This window comes from Ammospiza nelsoni, chromosome 8, assembly GCF_027579445.1.
Source record: "Ammospiza nelsoni isolate bAmmNel1 chromosome 8, bAmmNel1.pri, whole genome shotgun sequence".
Lineage (NCBI taxonomy): Eukaryota > Metazoa > Chordata > Aves > Passeriformes > Passerellidae > Ammospiza > Ammospiza nelsoni.
Window position 1 is genome coordinate 21,307,637 of NC_080640.1, and position 25,506 is coordinate 21,333,142.

A 25,506-nucleotide genomic window follows, 5' to 3' on the forward strand; every position below is an offset into this window, starting at 1 on the left:
TTCTTTTTCTGCACAGTTCCTGTAATTTGTCTCTCTCTGAATGAAATACAGCTACTGTCATTATCAAAAACATCAGTACAGGCAAACCTTTCCATTAAGATTATTTCAAAAATGTGTTGCCTTTGACTGAGCCTTTCAGGAAGTACCTAATTGATCTAGGAAATCTGCATTTGTGTCTGGCTTTTCTGTAGCTGTCTGAATCACAGCTTGACTCTTTTCACTCATAATATACCTAGACTAATTGTAGTATTTAGCCAGGAAATTTACCTCTCTCGCTCAATAGCATTTTAGCCTGGCATGGAAATTTTGTCTTGTCTAATTTATCCAAAACATTGATGTGATTGATACGTAATTTGCTACTCATTTATTGGCCTTACATCTTAAGGATTCAACATAATACACTTCTTTGTGTGGGATTTTTTAAAAAGTTGCTGTACTCCACTGCCTTCTAGCAAACCGAAATTTCAGGCAGTTTTAACTAGTGCGTTTTTGTTATTAGCCAGTCATACCCAGTCATACTCATTTTCATTCCAGGAATAAAATGAAAGAGGTAAGTCGGTCTTGAGCAGCTAAAAGGTGAAGTTACTTTGTTTAATAAATCCACATACTCAGAGGTTAGTTTAAAATGGAAAGTAATTAGCACCTACTGGAGGGTTCTTATTTAAGAAGAAACTGGGGCATTTCTCTTTTGAACCTTGATGTGTTTTGTTTGTTTGTTTTTTGTAACACCACACTGTTCATGTTTCCTTCTCGGATATGACTGATTGAATAAGTTGTTTGGTCCTAACTTGTTAGTGCCATGGAAATAACTGCATCTGTCTTTCTTTTCTAGGTTGATGGAAATGTGAGCAAAATTTATTGTCAGAATCTTTGTTTGTTAGCTAAGCTCTTTCTGGACCACAAAACGTTGTATTATGATGTTGAACCATTCCTCTTCTATGTACTTACAAAAAATGATGAGAAAGGCTGCCATTTAGTTGGATATTTCTCTAAGGTAAAAATTTTAAAAGTGGGTTTATTTAATATTTGTAATATCCTGCTCTCCTTAATGCTTCTCCCAAAAGCAAAGAAAAATCAGAAATCAGAAAAAACCCCATAAGCTTGAAAGCCTCTCTGTAGATCTTGAATATTATGTGCATTGTCTCAAATATATTGTACTTTCTTGCCTCTGACTGATGCAAATTCAGAATTTGCTCAGCCATGTGGATGGGGGCAGGCTTTTTCTTGTTTGGGGATTTTGTTTCCAGAATTTGTTGTGGTTTCAGTTGAATATTTAAATCTTTTTCCTTCCCCAAGATTTTTGCATTAGTATGCCAAATCTAACTTGTAAAAGTTGCAGGTATTTGGAATGTTGATGTGTTTTCATGGCTTGACTGCTGGCAGTTCCAGCTGGCTATTTAGATGTAAATGGGCAGTGCTGTTGCTCTCTTGTGTGCAGTCTGATCTAATGCAGTTACTTGCTGCTCCTATGTAAAAATGCATGTGGTGCCTCCCTTGTTTAGAGTGGATGTCTCAGTTGTAGTACTGATTTTCAAGTAATAGATGGCTGCTATTGACAAAAATAATACTTAAGTGAACTATCTTGACAAAGATGACCAAGAAAAATGGAGAACTATAGTTAGATGTGCCTGCAATGGGAAAAGCTTCCATTATTGTCCATAATTTGCCCCTAAGGGTTGTGTTGAATAGGTACAGTTACTCAAAAACTCATTACTTGCTGATCCTGGTATTGCTGCCTCCTATTGACTATATGTTTTCTTTCTTGAATAAGTGATTTGTGGGAAAATAGTAGGAGAAGCCTTGTCAGAGTATCTGGATATTATACAGTGATCTCTTGGATGTCTGGCCACATCCTTCTGAGAGGTGGGCCTTGCTGGAATTCAAGTGAGACATGTAGGCACAATTTGCACTGTCTGTAATGTCAGTCAGAACTTGTTGTGACAGACATGTCAACTTTTATTTAGCCAAGTATTTTCTCCATGTACTTAAGGTGTTGCACTTTAAAGTGAGTCTCTTGGTTTTTTTTGTTCCTTACCATAGTATGGTTCATGCTAGAAAATACCTTTGAGATCATTGAGTCCAACTGCCATGCCAGTCCATTGAGCACTGCCATGGTTGCTACTAAACAGTGTTCCCAGGTGCCACATTTACAAGTACTTTGAACATTTCCAGAGATGGCAATTCTACCACTTCCATGAGCAGCCTGTTCCAATGCTTTGTTACCCTCAGTGAAGCAAGTTTTCCTAACATGCAATGTGAACCTCCCTTGATGCTCCCTTGATGTCACTGCTTACTGGGGATAAGAGAAAGGCCCAAGTAGAACATAGCCACAGCCTTTCCCTCCTCCTCCAAGTGGGTCACCCTGTCATGGAAGGAGATCAGGTTAGTCAGGCAGCACCTGCCTCTCATAAACCCAAGCTGGCTGGACCTGATTCCCTGGTTGTCCTGCATGGGCCACATGATGGCAGTCAAAATGATCTGCTCTGTGACCTTCCCCTGGCTCAAGAGGTCAGGCTGACAGACCTGCAGTTCCCCAAATCCTCTTTCTGCCACTTTTTATTTGCTTTACAGTTGCTAACCTCCAGTCAAATGGGACCTTTATGGTTAACCAGAACTGCTGGTAAATGGTGGAAGGTGGCTCCCTGAGCTCTTCCAACAGTTCCCTTGGCCTCTCTGGACTTGTAGATATTTTAAGTGGCATGACAGGTCACTTAGCATTATCTTGTGGATCACAGGGGCTCCCTGTTTCTGTCTTCCTGCTCAGGGAGCTGGGTACCCTGGTCTTGCTGTTAAGGACTGAGGCCAAGAAGGCATGAAATACCTCAGCCTTTTTCTCATCGTTGTAGTTTAAGCCCAGCTGGAAATTGAACCCCATGCAGCCAGTCCCCACTCCCTCCAGTAAAAGAGAGGCAAAATGCAGAGGTTATGGGTTGGAATAACAATTTACAGGAAATAGCAATTAGATAAGAAATTGAACAGTAACAGCAACAATACTAATAAATTGTATAAAAGACAGTGATTACATGCAAAACACTCAATGCATCAGAGGTGACCTACTGCTCCCCCCACATCCCCCCCCCCCCCCCCACCAAGCCAGAGACAGTGAAAAAAAATGGTGGACAACCCTTCAGGGTATGTTTGATACTTTTTTCTTAAAATTAGACATTAACATGGAATTATTTGACTTTGGTACTGAACCCATGCATCTGTTCACCTTATTGGGATATTTTACAAGGACAGTAGCAGGTGCAGGCAATTGCCCACTTCAGCAGTGCTTTGACATACTTGATCTGTTTCTCCTTCCCACAGGAAAAGCTTTGCCAGCAGAAGTACAATGTCTCCTGCATAATGATCATGCCCCAATACCAAAGGCAAGGATTTGGAAGGTTTCTCATTGATTTCAGTAAGTGAAGTGTTTTATTTACACTTGTGATCCAAGGAGCTGATAGCTGTTATATGAAAGTGTAACATGTGAAACTTTATTTAACTCACTCTCTTGTTTTTATCAATAGATAATGGGATTTCTGTTTATATTTACATAGGATAGAAAAGCTCCCTGAAGTGAAAAACTTAGTGCTGCTCTGTTATTGTACTCGAGGAAATTGAGAATGGATCTCTCGGCAGTAATATTAGCTCACAAAGCTATTACCCTGAATGAATTGTCTAAATTACTTTCCATTTTGCTTTGCTCATTAGTATAAGAAGAGGCAATTATTTGTGATTATAGCTAAGAAGGTGTTAGTCAGAGGCATTCTCTCCATTTTAATATTTTTAGCTTGTATCCTTTTTTAGGAAAAAAAAAAAGCTTTAATTGAAGAATTGCCCCATGGAAGAAAAGTATTTTGGTTTTTGTTTTCATCACCTTCTTAGTGAAATTGTTGCCAGAAAGGGTGTAGGTGTTAGTGGCTGTACACGTACTTGCTGCTTTATTTTGCTGAGCTGTCTGACCTGTTAGAAGGCTTCAGGCACACTGGTTTAAATATAGATTTGTTATTCCCCAAATCTTTTTGTGCAAGGGAACTCCAAACAAAATTCTCTAAGGAAACTTCTCAGTTGAGTGTCCTCATTACTCCTGAATCTATCTATCTACTGTAATTTAGAGGGAGGATGATAAGGAGTTAGTGTATATTGTATGTGGTTGCTTTTCACTATTATGTTTTATAAGGCACTGTAGAATTACGTGAGGGTAGAGATAGTTCAGATAATAGGATTCCTGCCCTGAAGGTGTATGCAAGAACATTAAAATGCAAATAATAATACATTGCAGTGTAACAGCAGGACAAAGACAATCATTTGTAACTGTAGAGTTTTCAAGTTCTGTTCTTGCAGTGTTGTACCCAGCATGACTGTGTTACAGTGTATAAAGATACTTAATATGTCCCATCATTGCATGGCTTTATAAGCAGCCTTCACTATACCCCTGTGAGTTAGGTAAAAATGGTTCTGGACCACTTAATCCACCACTGAAATGTAGCTGTCACTGGACTGGAACACAGCAGCTGTTCCATTGTGTGCCTTCTGCAACCTTTTAGCAAAGGCTGTGAGAAGTGCCGTGTATTTCTGGATCTGTGGAGACAACTTTAAGCTTACTTAGGTAGAAATTGGCCCTGTTTTAAGATTAGAATCCTTTCTTTTTTGCAAAGGAGGTGAGGAGTTCTTAAGTGGGCACTGATAAGTACTTCCAGGCTTTTCCTTTGTTTCTTACTCTCTGGTATCACTCTCTCCCTCTCAAAAAATGTTATTCTGGTTGAAGTTGCAATGGTTATAAATACAAAACTGATGGCACTGCCATGAAACCTGTGGATTCCACAGAAGGTCAGGGTATGACTATGCTGGGTCTCTCTGGATGTGTGCTCTGCCACTGTGCCTTGTGCTGCTCAGTCTGGGAAAATCAATAGGGTGTTCTGGCCTTCTTGTCCTTCTGGAAAAATCTGAAAGTACATGGGGTTGTTTGAATCATTAGGTTTTATGTAATAACTTTCTTGGAGCTTCTCTGGTGCTATTCTTAGACCCTCCTCTTTGCAGACACATTCAGATCACAGGTGAGGGCTGCAGCTGTACAAACTGGGCACAACCCAGAGACACCTTTGGCTTCTGCTGTGGCTACCAGACCACCCACTTCAGTAGCACACAGGCAGTCCTTCAGTACCTCCCCTTCGTTTTCTGGACAGAGGTTCCCTTAACTTCCTGGGAATCAGTCTGTTTCATTTGCCAACAGAATGAGGAACCAAGAGATGACTGAGAAAGTCTGGCTCTGTACTGTGAGTAAGGTGCAAACTACCTAAAAGGTAGTGAGGGAACTGCTTGTGGCTGCTTTTCGCTAGATGTAGAAGGGAAGGAAAAACTTTCAAGGCTAATTTTCCTACAATGTATTCGTATCTTTTTTCAGGAGGGAGGCTGAATGCCATGAAATGGGGATTAGCTTCATTTGAATTAGTGACCCCAAAACCTTTTTTACAGGAAAACCCTTCCGAATTAATTATTTACTCTTTTTCTTGTAATTTGATGTGTTTCTGCCTTTGGACTAACTCCCATCTTCTTTGTGCTTTACTCTTCCTGTTCACTTGTGGTCTCCTGAGTATAAATTGCTCTAAATGGTTTGAGAAGATATGATATAAACCCCCCAGTTATTATTCTAAACTTGAACCGATCAAGTTTATCATAGTTTAAAGCATTCTTTGCCTGTGACATTATCTAGACTGTCATGTTCTCATAAAGTCGTAGCAAGATAAATTTTATGCTCTGAATGTAAAGTCTTCATTTGTTATGTGGGTAATGCTTGTAAACTGCTCTATTTTGAAATCTGTGAAGCAGTCACTGGTACTTGTCTTTTTTTATAACCATAACCAGAACAGTGTTTAGACTATAATAATAAAAAGGTAACTGAGCAAGTTATTTTCAGAAAGTGATGATTACAAACCACAGAAGGGAAGATTTTAAAAACTGTGTGCAAGCAGTTGACTGCTCACATTATTTTGTATATATCCAGACACTTGATAGGCTGGAAAGAACACAGCCTTTAAGCCACTACACAACTTCTGCTTTGTCAGCAGTCTGCTGAAAATGTAGTTTGTGGTAAAAATTTGCTTCTTTTTGGTAAGTGAAATGAATTTGTTTGTTTAGATTGTGATGCATTCTTTTGTCTTGAGCTAATTTAATTTTCACAGATGAGTCTTATATGGTCATGCTGTAACTAGCAAGGGAAAATAAATTCTTTAATTTTGCTAAAGGAAAAATACATATTTGTCTTCTGACCACTGATTTTTAGTTTTTTCACCTTAACATTTTCTGAACTACATTTAAACTTACCTGTATTTCATATCCAAACTGGTAATAGCAGTATTTCTTACTCTGTAGACACCACTATAAAGGTCTATTGGAGTGTCTCTTCAGGAATCTATAATCTCACCTGTGGGAAAGTGGAGTTTTTAAAAGAGGAAATTAACTCTTGTGAGAAGCAGGCATGCTGTAAAATGCCTGAGGTTGCTATTCTAAGTGGCTTCAGCAATAATTTAATTTCTAGTTTTCTGTATATCATTCATCATTTAAATAGAAATGTTACTAAAATTAAAAAATGTTCTCTGTAACTGTGTTTTTAAAGCCTGGTAAGATTTTTTTTTTATTATTATTAATTGTGGCAAAGTTAGAGATTTTGTGATAGAAACTTGTTGGGCTGTTTAGAAATTAAGAAAAGTTTAGTTTTAAGTATTTTATCAAATGGTTAAACTATTTATTTGTAAAATTGAAGACTTGATACTGCTTCATTTTGTTTCATTCACTCTAAGACAATAATTTTAACCTGTTCTATTTTCATGAAGCATGTTATACTGAAGACAAAATGGTTTACATGAAGTCTGCACTTTGTTTACACTAAGTATGCTTTATTAAATACTATTTTGTAGCAGTTGGTTGATTTTTTTACATAGGCATAGGGAATCTGATTTTCACTTGGAGTGTAGCTAACATAAAAAGCATTTCCTGAAAATGAATAGGGGTCTTAATTTGCTTGTTACATTTATACCTTCCTGCCTTTTACAGGACTGAAAGCTCCTGCCAAACTTTTTGGGTCTGGGCTGTTTGTTTTGTTCTCATTTCTTTGTTGTTCTTGCATTCTGTGGGATTTACAGGATTGTGATTACAGGGTTTTGTCTGAGGGAGAATAATTGACTTCTGCATCCATCTATTTGCTGTAAATCAAGTTTTTGGGCAAGTAGGCTCCAGCTGAAGTTGCTCCAGAAATGAAGCAGAAAGAGGGTTTTATTGCCTAAGAGCCCATTGTGGGTTTGTTTCAGTTCAAGTCCCTTGCAGTGATGCACAACTATGGTTCCTGTCCCAAGGATTGCTTTCCTGTGCTTACATTTGGGTGAGCCTTTGGCTGGCCCTGTCAGTTCAGCCTGTACTGCTGCTCTGCTGGGGACAGTGCAAGCACTGAAGACACAGGGTTGGAGCTTCTCTCTGTGCAGATCCATTTATTTTATAAACTTTAGCAGCTTCTCTATGCAAGACATTTTTCTTTGCTTTCCTGATTTGAGCTCTTGCAAAGCCTGCAATCTTCATACGCTTTCTATTTCTATTCATTAGACTGCAGTGCCAGAACATACTAGTATTTCTTTATTTGGCATACCTAACACAGAGTTCATTATTGCTAGAATGAAATACAGCAGTATTTCATATTTGTTTGCTGTAAGTTTAAAGTCGTCTTTTGATCCATACTACTTCACAAAGCTCATCTTGTCACAGTCTCACATTTCTGCATATTGGATTGCAAATTCCATGCTGGAGGCCTAGCCAGCAGCTGGAAGAAAAGAAATGCATATGACTGTTAGGATAAACCTTTCCAACTGTGCTGGCTAGGATGTTGACAGTTCATTTGCATTACAGAAACAACTGGGCTTAATGCTGAGAAGCAAAGTCCTTGGTAGCCTTTTGTTACTTATCTTGAGGCTGTTTCTGGTCCAACTGATTGTAGCAGTTTCTTCTTCCCCTTCAGAATTCCTTGTTTTTATTTGGTTTATCTGTTCATTGTGAAATTATTGTTCTTGCTCAAGAGATGAAACATGTTTAAGGATGCTGGGATTCTGTTTGGGCTAAATACATTCTTTGTTTTGTGGGGTTTTGGGTTTTTTTTTTTGGTTCATTTGTCTGTGTGGGAAAGTCAATGCTAACTTTTAAAACCTTCCTATCACTTATTGCATGCAACTTGAAAAGGCTGGATTTTTTTTTCCTTAGCTTGACTTAACCCCTGATTTACCTTTAGGACTTAGCATGTGTAGGTCAGATTTTTTTTGTGAGAAAACCGTAATAGGGAAAGGTAATTCAAATCTGACAGTGGAAGAAACAAACAGAATTTATATTACCTGAGAAATTCTATTGTGATGTAGGAAAATCGGCTCTGTTAAGTGTCCTTGTTTGCTCACTTCCCCAAATCTGGTATTTTTCCTGGTCAAATGTTGGTTTTTGTTTATTGTTCTGTTCAAACAGGTGAGTAAATCTTCAAGTCCTGATGTGCAGAAGCAGCAGGGCAGCAGCAATAATAGCACTGCAGCAGGCTAAGGTATAGCACAGGGAAGGCAAGTTTCCAAAGCAAAAAAATTTGCTCTACAAGAAAGGGAAAACTGTTAAGGAAAATTTTTTTTTTTCCTCCTAAATGAGTAAGTTTTTCATCAGTAAGTATCAGAGGCAGTGATAAAGGAGGTCAGTACCATTAGTGATGTTTTATAATTGGTAGCTGCTCTTTTGCTTGGTCAGTGGCAACATTCATTAGCCTACATTGCTTCTTAGTAGTGTTTATTTGTGGTTCACAGCTTTGAAGAACTTGACTGAAGATCTGAAACTCAAGCTCATTTCTTTGCTCTCAGTTCTAATTCTGTCCTCTTGACTGCAAGTAGCTACAATCTCATGTTCACATTAACCTCTGAGGGGCTTTTGAGCACAAAAGCCCAGAAATATTCTGGGCTGACAGTGTGTGGGGAGTTAGTACAGATGTCCTCAAAAGTGTTATACATGATCCTGTGTGCACTTTCCTTGAGAAGTGAGGGATGGTGATGAGGTACTGAATGGGCAAAAAAAAAAAGATGCATAGCTTTGTAAAGTGCATTCTTGAATTCCTTCCAGTCTGCACTTGTTTCAGAAGATCTGCATCTCTCTATGGAAATGTGGAAGATGTTCCCTGCTTAGTGCCCAGCCGTGCAGAAGTGGTAAGCATTGTGCATTGAGCCCAGAGAGCTGCTGTAGGCAGAGAAGCTTTCTGTCCCGCAAGTGTCTACAGGTAGCGTTAACCTCTAGTGGTGAGAATGGGAACAGTGTGTTTATTTCTTACACCTCAGCAGTTCTGAGATACTGTTGAAACAAGCTGAAAAAACTGCATTCCATGAAACCTAGGTTAGGCTTCAGGCACAGCTTAAAGGAGACTGAAAAGGATAAGATTTTCTTCTGGTGGTTAGTACAGTTTTGTTCTTCCATCAAGTTTGTTAAGGAGCTGGTGGTGCCTGTAAAATCAATGTTTCTGTCAAAGGAAAAGATTTGGCTTTCTGCTAAGCTTGAAGATGAGCATATAGCTCAAAAATAAAACCCTTATTTTTTAATATGCTCAATTCAAACAGCATTTACACTTCTAGGATCAGCTAGTTATTTCCAACTTCCTTCTGGCTCCTCTAATTGAAAAGCTCTGTCTTCTGATACAGACAAAAGGTTATTTTTGATTAAAAGCAACAATTCCTTTTAGACAATTTTGGGCTTAGTTTTCTCTCTCTTATGCATTACTATGTCTTGGGTTTTTGCAGTATCTTCAGAAGGAGTCAGTCTAGGTTTCCATGTCTAGTTGGACAATAATCTCTTCTAGTTTCATCTTCCAAAGTGGCTTTGTGGTGTTTTAATGTATCAAGAAAGTTTGAAAATGTCTCTGTGCCAAAAGATCTATTTTATAACTCACTTATCTGTGGTTCTCACTGTAGTGTTTCCAGGCTCTCTGCTTTAACAGCAAATTAGGCTATTCCTTTGTGGAAACCTGAAAAGCAGTGATTTTTTTGTGAAGCACCATGTTTGTGCAGCCATCCAAAAAAATCTAATTGAGCAAAACTTAAAACTAGTAATGGACTAATATGTGGCCTCTCATTTAGGGCAACATATTGCTGGTAAGATAGTAGCATTTGGGAAAATGTCAACCCTGTTTGGAAGATGAATCACTTTTTAAATACAATAAACATGTTGATAGTAAGTGGTGGAATAGAGTAAAAATGCTGCCTCAGGTTTTTACAGGGCCTCTGAAAAACTAGTATATCAGTAAGGGAAGAGCCTCAGAAAAGGTGAAAGGCTTTCTTGATTGAAGTGCTTTCATTTTTTGGGAGGAAGCTGGAATGAGGTAAATGAGCAAAAGCCATTACATACAGAAATTGTGTGATTTCTTCTTTAAAGCATACTTGAAAATGGAAACAATGGCAAACTATTAACAGAAAAGTGCTGTGAGGGCAAAAGAGGGTAGAAGTCATGAAAATGTGTTTTTCTTCTTCATTATGGTGAATTCACACAGTTTGTGTTGTGTAGCCTTACTTGGTGGTAAGTACCTGTGTAGGCTTCTCTTTAAAGTAACATGTTAAAGAGGATTTTAAACTATTCAGATGGAAACAAGACATAGATCCTGAACTGAGAAAACTTAAATTCTTCTAATAATTAATGAATTGACTTCTGAAAAACAAAGCAATTTTAAAAAATGTAAAGGTGGATGATATAATGAAACCAATGTATTAGGAGAGATCAGAGGAAGTGTGTTCACAGGTGGCGTTTAGGTTCTGGTATGCTTCTGGAAGTGCTGAGAGCCACTGTGTGATACCTGCCTGCAGTTTAGAGCCAGGCCTGATCTGCAGGAGGCTCTAAGTGCTTGGATCCACTTGTGTGGTATGTGTTTATATAACAGTGATAGTCTTAATCTCTTTATGAGAAATAATTCGTTGGCCAGAAAGTAACATTTTGGTAAATGTTACTTTCTGGTGAAAGTTACTTTTTGCTAAATGCTTTAAGCATTTAAAAATCATATGGATTTTTTTTAATGTCTAACTACTTTAATCAAAAATGAATATGAAGTAGAAATAGCATTTTAAAAGTTAGATTGTCTGTGAAATTATGAACGCATTCATTAAACAGCTCTTGCACTGTTATTTTCCAAAATCTGATGTTAAGATGTTCTACAGTTTGCCCTAACAAATACTGAAATATAACAGAAATACAGTCTAGGAATAAACACACTTTTTAAGAGTTGTTCACAGTCACGCTTTGCTGTGGTCTGTAAACAGAATTGAGGTGTGGATGAAGTGGGACCATGGGGTTTTTTTAAGATAAAATTTGCTTTAATTAAGAGTACTTCCTTTCTCACATTACAATCCTGAAAGTACTCTTTTGTTACTGCTGGGGCTGTGGCAAACAGTGGAAGGTGAAAATGCGAGACCAGAGGTGGAGAGGAACAGTGGTTTTTTTAATTGACTTTATTGGAAAGGTGTATTCTCAAACCACACTTATAAAGATTTAAGGATCTGTGTGAAACAGTCCTCTTTAGTTTGTTAAATGTGGTGGCCCAGCTGAATCATTCTGTGCTGTGGGGTTTTCTGTGCTTGACTGAGTGACTTGTGTGCCCCAGTACAGAGCACTGTGTCAGTCTCCTCATTGTTTTGGGTGATGTTTACAGATGCACTGTGTCCAGATGAAAGGTTGAGTTGCCCTCTTCTTCTTTTTTTCCTCCTTCTTTTTTTTTTTCTTTAGGAATGAATTTAAAGTGACTGTGGTAGCTGTAAATCTGTGAGGAAGCCTGACTGCTGCTGCTTATTTTCTGTTCTTTTCTTGATGATTGATTATGTTGCTGACCCCAAGGCTTGAGTTTGGCCTCTCCTAAATAACTAATAAGGAGCATTCTGTCAAGCTGAGATTTAGATGAGGGGGGAATGAAGATGGATTTTGAATCAAGCTTAGTTGACTTAAGATTATTCCAAGAAAATCAGCCTCTTGGGATTTCTGGGCATCACTTTTATATAGCTTTAAGACACTGTACATTTATCAGAATTGCAAAAGAAAGCAGACATGTCACTTCAGATACAGAAGCTAAGGCTGTTTTAACTGAAGAGCATCTTTATTCCAGATAACAATGAAAACAGTGAAAAGGCAAGGCTAAACACGGTAAGAATGATAGTAAGTATTTTTTGAACAAAGCTGTATTTATAGGGCATTAGTGAACATGGAAAGCCATCTGCTGAAGTTAAATCTGTCTGGGGACATTGAGGGAAACAAGAAAAATCTATAGATACATTGATGATAGGAGGAAGAATAGGGAAAAGTGAGCCTTGTCTGGAAGGAAATGGGGGACCTGGTTACTCAGTATATGAAGAAGGCTGAGGTACTCCATGGCTTTCTTGCCTTGGTCTTCAGCAGTGATTGCTCCAAACGCATGGCCCAGACCGTAGAAGGCAAAGGCCTGTCACACTGTTGTTGAGGCACAGAGAGCCTTGTGGCTTCCTTAACAGAGGCCTTGTTTCCAGTGCCAGCATTTTTATCAGTCAGTTCTACCTTCTTTTAAAGAAGTTTTATTTTTCCCTTGTTTACTGCTGTTTTGAGTCACAGTAGATATTTAGCAGATTACTGTGTGTTGGGCTTAGCTTTTTGAAGTGTGCTGTAATAGGTACGTTTGTGTTTGATGCTTGGTAGGTAATGTGCCCTTTCTTAGGCAATTTCTGTATATGTGACTAACCAGCTATTACCACCAAATTTAATAATAATCTTCTTCACCTGTTAAGGTTTTTTTCTTCTAAGTCTTATTTGGTTAATTCCCTGTACAGCATGCTTTAGCAAATGAACAGCAGTGACATTTTGCTGCTCCTGTCAGACAAATACAGCTTGCATCTTTTGTATCTTATGTGTGTCATGACCACTGACCTGACCAAACACAGCACTTGCAGTGATTTCTTAGATGTCTTTTGGCTTCTCAGTGTTCAGTTCCCTGTTTCACTTCTGTTCATGTTGTTTAGTACTGCTAGGCTGTCATTTGTAGGTATGCATAAAATAATGATAGGAAAAGCTCTTGGGCTCTGGAACTTTATCTCCTCTAAAACCGTCCCTGATACAGTTTTTGTCCAGGGCATCTGTCACTTTCCAAGTGTGATAACAATCTTCCTGAGCCATGAGTCTGAGGGGATTATGTTAACAGCCAGGTTAACACCCCAGCTGAGAGTCAGAGCTTAATGGTATGGATGCCATCTGTCTGTTCCGCTTGGCCTCAGTGCCCTATGAAGATTCCGAGAATATTCACTGTACTCGCTATATTAGGCAAAACCTCCTGGTCCATCTTCCTGTCTTGTCAGTTTGGTCTTGTAGAGTACATAGAGCCTGTAAGGCAAGCAGGTAATGTCTAATGTGCACAGCAGATATATTTACAACCCAGTATTCATGTGCTGTCAGCATTAAACACCAGAAGGTAAAGGCAGTTCCTGAAGGGAGTTCACTCAGCAGTTACAGTTGTAGAAACAATTTACTTCTTGGTGTCATTTATTGAATATTTTTTAAAATGTAAATTTAAATAACTTAAGATATTGCTTATAAAACCAAGAACAATACAGAGTTGTTAATGATCTTCTAAGCCACTTAACCTACTGACAAATTTATTCATTCAATTGGTATTCAAACTGATGCCCTCTGCACATACAAGTCTTGCTTTTAAGGGTACTTCAGTTCTCTTTCTCTTGCTTATGCTTTCACTCTGCTCGTAAGTAGTCCACTTCATACACAGAACCTCCACTCAAGGGGGTTACTGGCAACTGGCACAGGTAAAATAAGTGTTAGCAAATTAATTCACTCAAAGGGTGCCTTTTGTAGGTCTGACTGTAATGCAGTCATCTTTACCTTTCCTTTTATTCATGAAGGACGTTTGTTTAGCCCTAACCTCTTCTGTGAAGCTTTCTGTAAAGGAGCTAAAGGTTTTTGGGCCTCCTGCGTTGGGTTTACTTGAGGATGTGGAAAGGAATGAGAGCTGGCATTATTTCTTGTAACAATAATGAGAGAATCTTTGGCTTACTCTGTTCATCATGAAGAAAGCTTTCCTTTACTCTGACAAAGAAAAGAGAATGTAGCAGGTTGTTCAGTGATCTGAGCATCTCAAGTTACAGCTAGTCTTTTTTTTTTTAAATAGTGTTTGTGTGGATCTTGGGATTGGGGTCGTTTGAAGCTGATTCAAAAGTGCTTTCAAAGAGGATACTAACACCTATTTAAGGTCCTCTATCTTTGACCTTCTTCCCACTGACATAGACAAGAACAGTTCAGAGGCACACAGAATAGTTATGGAAAAAATAGTAACGTGAATTACAGTTTTGGGAATTGTAAGTCTTAATAAGCTCACACTTTCACCTCACCTATTTCTGCCTTGCATTCATGGTCATACCTCTGAACTTGCAGCATTGAGCTGACCTGTATGTATTGAACTGTCCTGTCTGAATACTCAGCTGTTTTGATATTTCTGACTACCCTTTTGAACCTGTGTCTTCTCAGCTTGTTCATATAATATCAAAACAGAGGATGGGATGTTTTGTATGACAAAAAATGTTAACTCTTAGGATAGCTTGAAATGTTGGTTTGCAGTAAATGTTCAGCTACTGGTGTATTATTAAAACAGTTGCTAGTACTTGCTGTTCGTTCAGATCTTTGGCTTGATACAGAACATTACATGAAAGCTCACAAGTTCTTCCCTGTCATACTAAAGGATTTGTTTTACTTGGTTTTGTTTCAAACAAAACAAATTTTAATGGAAAAGTACTTAATTCCATCTGCCTGAGTCTGGTAATTAATTTGTGGGGGATGGCCTTTAAAGAGATGGAGAGGAACTCCAAACATAGAAGGGTAACAGTTCACAGGTTGCTTCTTTTGTTCTGGATGGATTCTCAGGACTATGTTTTCTTCTGACACCTATATTAGCAAAATATAAATAGGAGCTTAATAGTGCTGATTATGTAAGGGTTAGATTCTGAGCACAAGATATTGCATAGGAGCTTCCACAAAACATTGACTTGGGAGTAGTGGTCTCTGAGAAGCAGATTTTTAAGCTGTTTCCAGCTCCCAGCAGTAGTTGAATTTTGTTGTGACACTCCTGTCTGCTCATGGTTTTCAGCTGTGTATTGGCATCTTTCAGGTGTGTGTCTGGAAGCCTTTCATAAGTACCTTGATTGTTTTCTGTAGAAGAGTTACTTCAGTGGTGTTGAGTTCCCTTTGCTGCGTGTGGAATTGTATGTAAATGTTGGTATGTGTGATCCTGATGTGCATACATAAATATGAACCTGAGATTGACAGGTTTAAGTTAAGCAGTGCATGGCAAAAAGTTGTTATCCTTATAAATCATACTGAAGTCCAGAATGTTAGTGTTACTTAGCTACATGGTGTTACTTTATTTTTCAGATTTCGTGTGTATGTAGTTTTTAAAAGATTTCTGCTGTGAAGGCTACATTCAGTCTAAAACTGTGAAAAGATCAGTCGACTAAAATCTGTTCTTGTGATCCAAAAAACCTGCTCTTACTTGACTCCATTTGCATGACATTAGTGCACAGTTCCTACCCCTTTGCCCTCCAGCAGCTCTTGCCAAGTGGTGATGGTTTCGCTCTGACTTCACTGGCAGATAGACCACAGCAGTGGACTTGACTGCTGACTGCTTAACAACATGAAGACATTAATAACCCAAATGATCCAAATTCTTAATTACAGGTATTGTTGCTCTAATTTGTTTATAGGGCATATTCATGCTAGATATAATACTTCTGATATAAAAAATAATGTTTAAAATGGGCAGAAATGCATCTAGAATATTAATTTAAAAGCACAGACATCTTAAACCCTTCCCAGCCTTTGGATAGAAGTACATAGGAAGTGTTCTCCAAGATGAATTCTTCCCAATAAGGGTATATGCTTACTTCTTGGTGAAGTTTCTTATAATTGTATATCTTAACACTTCATAGAGAGATTCAAACTTGTTTTAAGTGCTTTTTTCCCTTTTTGTAACAGTAGGAAAAGATGCAAATGCAATGACCCTTGCTGTAATCTCAGTACACTGTAAAATACGATAAAATATTGATAGTGGTTCCTTATACTGGGCAATATTTAGGCTAAATAGCAGAAAATAGAATAAAGTACTGCATTTTAGAGGTGTGTGGTAGTGCTTAAGGAGAAATACAACAAATTTCCATCCTAATGCGTTTTGGAGCATAGCATAGAAGGAGGGAGCATATTGATGGATCCTGAGTTCAGAAGGTGATTGAACTTTGTTATACAGGTGAATGGCATCAATGACAAACACAAGCAAACCTTACCATTAATGGAGCATTTGGCCCAGAATCAGTTGTTCTGAAGGTCAGAGAGGTGTTAGGAGTTGACAGAAGTAAAGAGGGTGATGTGTCACAGGCATCAGTTGGAATGACCACACTAGCACATCAGAAATCAATTTGGACAGCTTTTCTAGAGGAATAAATAGCCATCCTGGTCTTGGGCTTGTTGGAGAATGGGATTTTTGAGACAGAACGTGATTGGAGTGGACAGGGGAAGGGGGCCCCCTTGTGTTGCGTTTGAGATCCCATTATTCCAGTTTCTCACATCCTGTAGGCAAAAGGTGGAATAAGAAGGCAGTACTTTGTCCTTGAGCTATAACTCACTGGGGTTACAGAGGTGCAGTGAGCAGCTCACAAGACTGAGCTGCTGCAATGGATGTGTGTCAGTCTCTTCAGGGACAGGCAGGGAAGCCAAGGTTGTCCTCTACACAAAGGAATTACTTGGAAGCATGTTCTCTGCTGTGGAATGAATGGGTCATAGCCCTGTCAAGCCTTCAGCATGCTTCAGAGTCAGGGGACAAGGCAGCAGCCATTAATGCTGTGCTGGACATCTGTTATACATAGCCTGATCAACAAAGAGGGAAGAGGATGAACCTTCCAAGGAACTGGGTGATACCTGCTAGTGAAAGGCCTTTTTTCCCAAGGACTATTTGAAACTATTCTGCAAGGACAGCAAGATGCTTGGGACACTGTTTAGACACAGATTTTGGAAGGACCTGCTAGGGCAAATGCTTTGTATTTGGCAGCCAGGCTGTCGTGGTGGGAGATAGCAGGGTTTCAGATCCTGAGCAAAATTAGGAGGGTAACTATCAGACTAAGGTCCAGAATTTTATCTTGTTTAAAGACCTGCTAAGTGGTGTCCTTCAAGAGGCTTGCTGTGAAGGCAAAGGTGCACAGGATATGTTGATTTCTGGGGACAGATTCCTTAGACTGCAAAAATTACTTATTCCACTGTTCATGACAATAGCAGGCATGACAGTAAGCCTGCTGGGCTGCAGGGAGAGTTCTTGACTTTAGCAAAGCCAAATTCTCCAAAAGGCATTGGTATTGCTTACATGTACAACAATGTTAAGCCAAAGCTTGGTTGGAATTGAAACTGAGGGAGGTGGAAAGTACCAAAAGGTGGAGAGCTCTTAGAAGTATGTGGACAGCCAAAGGAAGAGTAAGCAGAACATGGCACTGCTGATGAATGGAATAAGCATGGTGTGACAACAGAGGGACTTCGTGTGGGTCTCAGAAGGGATCTGAAGTACTCTGTACTTTCTTGGCAGGACCTGTTCTCAGGTGTGACAGAATATAAGCAACAGAGTGAGATGCCATCTTTGCTAGAGGAAGATCAAGTTACAGAGTACTTAAGTAAAATGGTGAGATTTGGCCTGGGAAACTGGCTGACATGACTCCAGCACCTCTCCCCATTGGCTTTGAGAAGTCAGGGCAATTGGGAACATCCTCAGTAACTGAAGGATCACAAATGTTACATGCATCTTCACAAAACTCTAGGAAGATGAATGAGTGCAATAAATGGTTATAGACCATATGCCTTGGTGGAAGTCACATAACATAGGTCTGTATAAATTCTGTCTACAGGTATTTCCCTATGTGCTCTGTTCTGAAACTTGGTTGTTAGCATTACAATGCCTCATGATAGGAGAATTTTGAAGTAAGCTTCAGGAAGTTTGGAAGTAAAGTACTGTCAGCAGGCTGTCATTGAGGCACTGTCTTGCATAGCTGCATTTTGAAGTGGACTTGATAATGTGGTACTTAATGCTGGCAGCTTTCCTGCAGCCTATTTATAGGATCAGTGGTGTTTTCCTATTGTTAGTATGGCTGAACAGGTGGAGAGAGATGAAATGGAGTTATGCATTGCCTGCAATTCTGTGTAGCTGTTCAGATGAATTTGATTGCAGTGGCCTTAGTGCATGGCTGCAGAGCAAGGTTGTCCTTTAGACTGGCACACTGTGTCTGTGCTGTCCTTGGTTGAGTTCAGCCATTGGCAGCTCTGCTGTATCCCAGCACACACCAATGACAGGCAAAGGGAGCTGCTGCCACTTCCCCTTATTATGGCTGCTGGGTGTTGTAGCAGCTCAGGAGCTGTTCCATGACTGACAACCTGACACTTGTTCTGAGCGATGTCATTCCTGCTTGTCAGCTGAAACCTGATCTTAAAATGGCCTTTCTATGCAGGCTAGGCTTAAGGAAGTTTGGAATCATATAAGTTTGCTTTTTTGTTTTGCTGTGAGGCAAATGACAGTGGCAAAAGAGACTCTGTGTCGGAAGCCAGATTAACAGATTTGAATTTGCTTCTTCATATGGTCTATTCCTCAATCTGATTCTTTGTCATTACATATTACAAGCACACAGTCTGATTTTCTGGGTTTAAAAATTATTGGAAGATTATTCAAAATTATAATGCAGTCTTTATTTTGTATTCTTTTAATACATAAGCAATAAATTAAGGGCTTTGCAATGATACTTCTCTTAAATTTTGATCCTTTGTACTGTAAGAGATGGAGCCTCAATTGCCTTCATATAAATGAAGTAAAGATTCCCAAGAAAGAAAAACAGAAATTTCTCTTTGAAGGTGCCATGATGATGCTCATGTAGTTTTACCGGGACACATGGAAGATGATAGCAAAAAGAAAATATTTATTATGTTCAGCAGGGTTTCATCAAGACAGCTTCTTGTGCTTTTAAGACCAAGTCCTCTCTTGTTCAAAGGCTAATAGTAGGTTAATAACCACTGGCAGGGTTACTCGTGTAAGACTCAGGAGTAATTCTGGTTTAGGGACCTTTGCTATATTGCATTTTCTCTATGGTTCTTCTCTTGTAAGAGTTGCTCCTATTGAAGAGCTACTTTTGTAAAGTTTGTTGATAATTCTGTGAATGTGGAGCTATGAAACAAGATGTAAACATTTCTCTGTAATGAGTTTTTGCAGTGAAGCAAAGCTCTCCTTTTCTGCATTAAGCTACCATTGGTGTAGTTCTGTTTTTGAAAGAAAGACTTTTTGGTTGCAGCTTTTCTTTAAGGTAAAATCCTATCTATTCTGTAGGTATTTTGAGAAAAGTGAAGATATAAGTTTGAATTACAAAATTTGAGTAGAAAATTCTGTTCTTTAGAACAACTAAGCTAATCCAAGATAAGGGCTGGAATACTGTGGTAGGACACATAATTTCAAGATACCTGTTTTTTTGCCGTTTCTTTTGTAAAGTGAGCTCTGTCTCAGTTACAAGAATATAACAGACTTCCTTTACTGGTAGTACTTTACTAGTATTTGTAACTTTCTTGTCTGTAGAGATTGATATGATTCATTTCCTAGGAAGTGATATTGAACATCACTTTTTAAATAAGATCAGAACTATGTTTGTCTCCAATGCATGATGTGATTGATACATAAGACACACAAAACTGTTTCTTTGATCACAGGCTCTCAGATAAAATACTTTTCAGATTTTCAGTGTAAACTGTTATTTCCAGAGTTTTTGTAGCAGACAAAAAAAAAAATCTGTTCTAGCTAAAAAGCAGGACTCATTAATCCTTACCCTTGGGGTCCACTTTGAAGACTGTTAGTTTTGGTTTTTAGCCTCCCTAAGTGAAAAGCAAATACATGGATGTGTTGCTAGTAGCATACGAGAAAAGGAACTGCAATCTCAAGTGCTTGTGCAGGCACAGAATGAGATTCAGTGCTCTGTTTTCCATTCAGGTACGTTTGAAGACAATGCAATGCACTGATGTTTCAAAACAATAGTTGAACATCATACGTGGTGCCCTCAAGAGTGAAGTGCCTCTCTTTGTGGCACTGTTGTCAAAGAACCTGCCTGTCTGTAAGCAGTGAAGTTCAAGGACTGGAGGAGTTGTGTTAGATCTGCACAGTGTCCATGGCATATGTCACTGTTATTTGTGGAGAGGTTGCTGTGTCAGATCCTCCCTTAAGGGAGCACACGGTTAATAGAACACAGGAAATAGTACTAAAGTTTCAGCCAGTGGCATCTTCTGGAGAATATTGTGTTGAAGCTGCCTCAGGATGCTCTGGATGGATTATATTCTGGCTATGTGGAATTTTCAGTAAAATGTACAACTCTATTGTTCATTGGAGAAGGCAAGAAATGTTGTTACCCTTTCATAAAAGGATGAGTGATACACTTACAAGCCAACTACAACCCTCCATTTCACCTTCTTAGAAGCTACTCAGCTATGATTATTTATTTTCCAGTGTGGATGCTAACTGACTGACTATTGTTTGCTCTTAAGCTAAACAAAGTAATCTTGGTATTTAATATAAAATACAGCATTCCTAGGACTAAAATACAGCATGTTCTAGGTGGTTTTAAAGTAAAAATAATAAATGTAATTGCATCAAAAATGCTCGTTCAAACTTTCATATTAGCTGAGTTCCCTAGCTTCTCAGGTGGATGGGAAGCCAAGTCTTCATTCAATCCTGTGCAATATGCATAATATTGTTTGGCTGTTGCTGTGTGTCACTGAGCAACAGTGTGACCATGCAGTCTTGTGTGAACACAAACAAGTGTAATTCAAACACCTACAACCAGTTCATAAGTTGGGTTTTTTGGTTTGCTTGCATCAGGATTAATTCCTTAGCTTGCTGAAAGCCTAATGGCTTTATAATTATTATGGTCAGTATTAATTGCACTCATGGAAACAGAACATTTCAGTCTAGGTGTCTGTTCTTTGACTGTTCATCAGAGATTGTGGGTTTGAGGGGATCTGAGCACTGGAACAGGTTGCCTGGAGAGGTGGTGGAGTCTGCTGTCCTGGATATGTTCTGAAGCTGTCAGGACACAATCCTGAGCAACATGCTTTAGGAGGACCATGCTTGAGCAGGGAGGTTGGCGAAGGTGACCTCCAGTGGTCCCTTTCAACCTTAACTATTCTGCAAAATGAAATGATAAATTGATTTGTTCATTGCTATAGAAGATAAAACATGTATTGAGAGCACTCAGATTGCAGGAGTGTCTTTAAAAAAATCTTCAAATTTCATTTGACTTTGTTCTGTCAGTTTTAGTTTGTTCATTTGGTCTTTCCCAGTGTACCGGTTGTTTAATGCCTTTGTTTGCTGCTGCTTTGTATTTCACTGGCCTCTGTGCAGTCTGTGTCTGTGTTGTCTTACACCTTTGAAAGCTAGCCTGCATTTGCCACCATATTAAAAGCAAAAGAACCAATGTGTTCCTTCAATAGATTAAAAAATTCAATTCAGCTGTCTCAAGCTAAATTTAAAACTACGTTGTGATTTTTGCTTAATATTTTGAAGCTGAGGTAGTGATGTTTAGAAGTGTGTGTGGTAGGGAAAGACGGATGTGTCAGGGACATTTGGAGGTATGAGACTTAATGAAATAGCTGCTCTCAGCATTCTGTAACTTGAAGTGTGCATGAAACTGCTTTCATGCCATAGGAGTGAAAGGGGGCTGATCTGATCCTGATTTTTAGAAGATTTTCAGGAGAGAGCTGATGAGATGTAAGTCTGTTTACCTCATAGCAGACATGACAATAAATTGCTCCTAGTGAACACACAAATAAATGCAGTGAATGGAGGAGGAAGATGGACTCTGCACTGCTTGCAGAAGGGAGTGATACTTAATAAGTCTTACCAAGCTCTTTAAAAATGCCAAAAAGTATGGACATTAAACTGCCTGGTTGGTTCCAATTGTTTGGATGAAGCCAGACTAATTGTTTGCCTGTGTTTCAGGTGGTGGTTGCCAGTTTCAGATTGTCCCTTGGTTTTCTCTTTTGGCCACTGTCCTGCTATCAAGCTTAGGCCTCTCATCTCGTGCTATTTAACTTGTTTGAAAATACAGAACCAAGTATCAAAAAAAATCAGTAGTTAACTAACTGAAAGTTTCTGGAGACTGGCACACATATATTACTGTTTCACATAAGTGTGTTGTGGATCCTGTAGCTATTTCAGGGGTGTTACTAGGAATCCTATAGATTGAAATTACTGGATAATTACAAGTCAGTTTGTTTAAATGTTTTAATGCCTAATTATCTCCTTAATTCGTGTTGAAGGCATAAAATTTATGTATGTGTATGAACTTTCCCTGCCTCAGATTGCATTTCTTCTAATTGTTTTAAATCTTGGGTAAGATGAAACCTCAGTGATTCTGGGGAGGTTTGTGTGACAGAAATCAAAGGCTGTAAATTGCATTTGGTGCACTGCTTTGCTATAAAAAACTTTAAATGCTGAAATACCTTAATTTTTATGGTAGTGTTTCTTCTGTAAAACAAAATAACTTTACTTGCTGAGTTTCCATGGTACCATGCAGATGTAGGCAGGCTTCATGTAGCTTTGTAGGGGTAGGCAGATGTGGGATGGTATTCCTGAAGCTCTGGCATTTTATCACAAATCATGCTAATGGATATGAAAGGCACACTGCTTAGTTCAGTATCTGTGTTGTGATCACTTGAGATATGTAGTAGGATGTCTACTTTTCTATGTAAATTTATTTAGGCAAACTGGAGATTAGACTATGATGTATATCTGTGTATGTTTTTTTCTAAATTCTGTTGTGGATCAAGAAAGGGAAGATCAATGTTTCAGGCAGAGTAAATAGAAAAATATTTGTATGTGTATTGTGTGGTTTTATCTAAGGAAAATACATCTGTGTGTGGTTTGTGTATGGTAGACCATACAGCAAAATAAGGAAGCAGCCACTGCTTCTCTTCAACCTGGATATCATATGCAACCTGTTAATAATATGTTTTTGATGTATAGATGATTGGATTGGGAGAAACTTTGTGAAGAGGTTAGTAGGATTTGTTTAATGAACATAACATGACTGTACTAGATATGTTTTACATCAGTCTTTGAAAAATTTGAGGGGAAAAAAGTGTTTTAAGAATATTGGAAGGCACAAGAGCTGTATATTTTGGTGGATTCCAAATGAATTTAAGTAATGTAATTCCATAAACATAATACCTGTACTTATGGTGGAGGAAGCTTTTTGTTTACCTGGTTGTTTAAGGCCTGTGTGTTGGCCGTTTTTGGAAAGGCACAATGCAGAATATGTATCGCAGAGAGATGAATTACTATGAAAGGATACCTGTTTTTAATGATGGCATTTTTTTCTCTATACTGAATTGATTTTACAGGTGGCATTTTCTGGTATCTCCAAGCAGGTGTATTCTACTCTAAATTGTAAAATGCTTTTAGAGCTGGAGGGTTAAAAAGTACTCACAATATACATAGACTGTAAAATGGAGGTGGTATGTTGTGTAATAGTGGATCAGTTACTGTCTTGAAGACGGCAAGCAGGAATTATGTGAATGTTCTTAAAAGTGAATTAAGGGAGATTATTTTTTATTTCTCTTAACTAATTCTCTGAGTAATTTATCTTGTGAATTATGTTGCCTCCAAAATACAACTTCTCACTGTTTAATCAAAAACTTGTGTCACTTGGGGCTTCTTGAAGAAAAATGACTTTACTGATATTACCCATGATACTTTCTCTTGAGATTCTTCTGCAACTTCTTGGCTTCAGTAACTCATTTAACAGTAACACTGTTTCTGTAACACTGATGTAAATGTTTCTCAAAAGACCAGAGTTGTAGTTCTGAGGGAGAGCTTATATGATTAGACCTGTTCCAAAACATGTTGGCTTTGTCTTCTCATGCTTGCCTTACTGCTAGAAAGGGGGCTTTGGTTAATGTTTGATTCTCATAACATTCTGAGTCACTCACAAGAATTTAATCTTTCCTATGTCACTTTAATGATGAAAACTCATCTCTTTTATAGAGAGCATTTATTTAATTGCAAGACATTCAAGCAGTTCAATCAGTCATGCTGATGATCTTTTGTATTAATTCCAGCTTTCTTATGGGCTAATTAAAATTCCTTGCTTTTGTTATCTCCATAAGGTATCCTGTTTCTTTTTATTCTAGGTTATTTACTTTCTAGAAGAGAGGGTCAAGCAGGATCCCCTGAAAAGCCATTGTCTGATCTGGGTCGTCTCTCCTACTTGGCTTATTGGAAAAGTGTCATATTGGAATACCTGAACTGTCACCATGAAAAACAAATCAGCATCAAAGGGATGAGCCGAGCTACTGGAATGTGTCCACATGATATTGCCACAACTCTGCAGCAACATAGCATGATAGATAAAAGAGAAGATAGGTCAGTGAATCTTGTAAAAAAAATTCTAAAAACTGAGACAAAACATTCTCTACTTACAAAACAGTTGGTGTGGAAAATGTCTGTGTGAAAGTTTGACTTTAACACGAGTGATAACCATCTTACTGTAGAAGTCAGTGCAGATGGGTTTTACATACAGAGCTTTTTTTCCTGGGGATTCTTTGGATGCTCCTTCATGTTAATGGCTACTAGAAGTATGTGGCCAGCTAAAAGCACTTTCAGTTAAGAGTTTTGTTTCATTCAGTATAATCTTCCCTAAGTGTTCCCAGCTCTTGCTGTGCAATTATTTTGCTTGAATACTGGTAAGAGAAAAATTGGTGTTTGTGGGTGGCAGTCTGTCTTTCCACACCTCCTCTTTCAATCATTGCTGATCAGATCAACTCTACAGGAAGTGCTCCTTTTCAAGGTACTGGTAATACAAGTTTCTGTTTAATGTTATGATCAATGTGCACTGAGAAGGTGAGTTCCTTTTTTGTGAATTCTTTTCTTCATGCTCTTGATGGGTATTTTAGAACTTTCTGGGTTGTTGTTCTTGTTTGGTCTTTTTCTTTCCATAAAATGTCTTAAATGGCTTTCAATGGTATTTGTGTTTCTGAAGATGATCTTAATTCTTACTGCATATTCCCATCATAGAAACTTTATAATTAAGCAAAGCTGCCTTACAAACACTGGCCTGCCAAAACAATAAAATTAAAATCAGAAAAAGTTCAGCCTCAGTAATTTTTGTGTCCCAGCACTAGTATTCAAAACTAGTAATTTTTGAACCAGTAAGAATGCAAGTCTTCAAAAAGGAGATTGGTTTACAAGATGGTGTGTGAGAGTAGTAAGAGGAGTGCTGGCATTGCCTTAAACCTCTTCTGGAATACTTAGTTATGGACAACCTGAGGACAAATCTATTTCAAGGGAAGTTTTTTGTACGTGTTGTGAAGTAGAAGTTTTTCCATATTCTGGAAAAGGGTTCTGGACCTGATTTCTTTTCTTAAACTTTGTTTTTCACTGAGAGAGTGTTGTTACTTCACCAA

General features: G+C 38.4%; 1 protein-coding gene across 1 annotated transcript in view; it reads left to right on the forward strand.

The window, feature by feature from the left end:
- The window catches only part of KAT6B (lysine acetyltransferase 6B), a 101,421-nt gene that overhangs the window by 67,130 nt on the left and 8,785 nt on the right, over window positions 1-25,506 (forward strand). Inside the window, exons 11-13 of the mRNA XM_059476629.1 lie at window positions 833-994; window positions 3,310-3,403; window positions 24,235-24,466. Coding sequence (XP_059332612.1) covers window positions 833-994; window positions 3,310-3,403; window positions 24,235-24,466 — 488 coding nt within the window. The remainder of the gene's footprint in view (window positions 1-832; window positions 995-3,309; window positions 3,404-24,234; window positions 24,467-25,506) is intronic.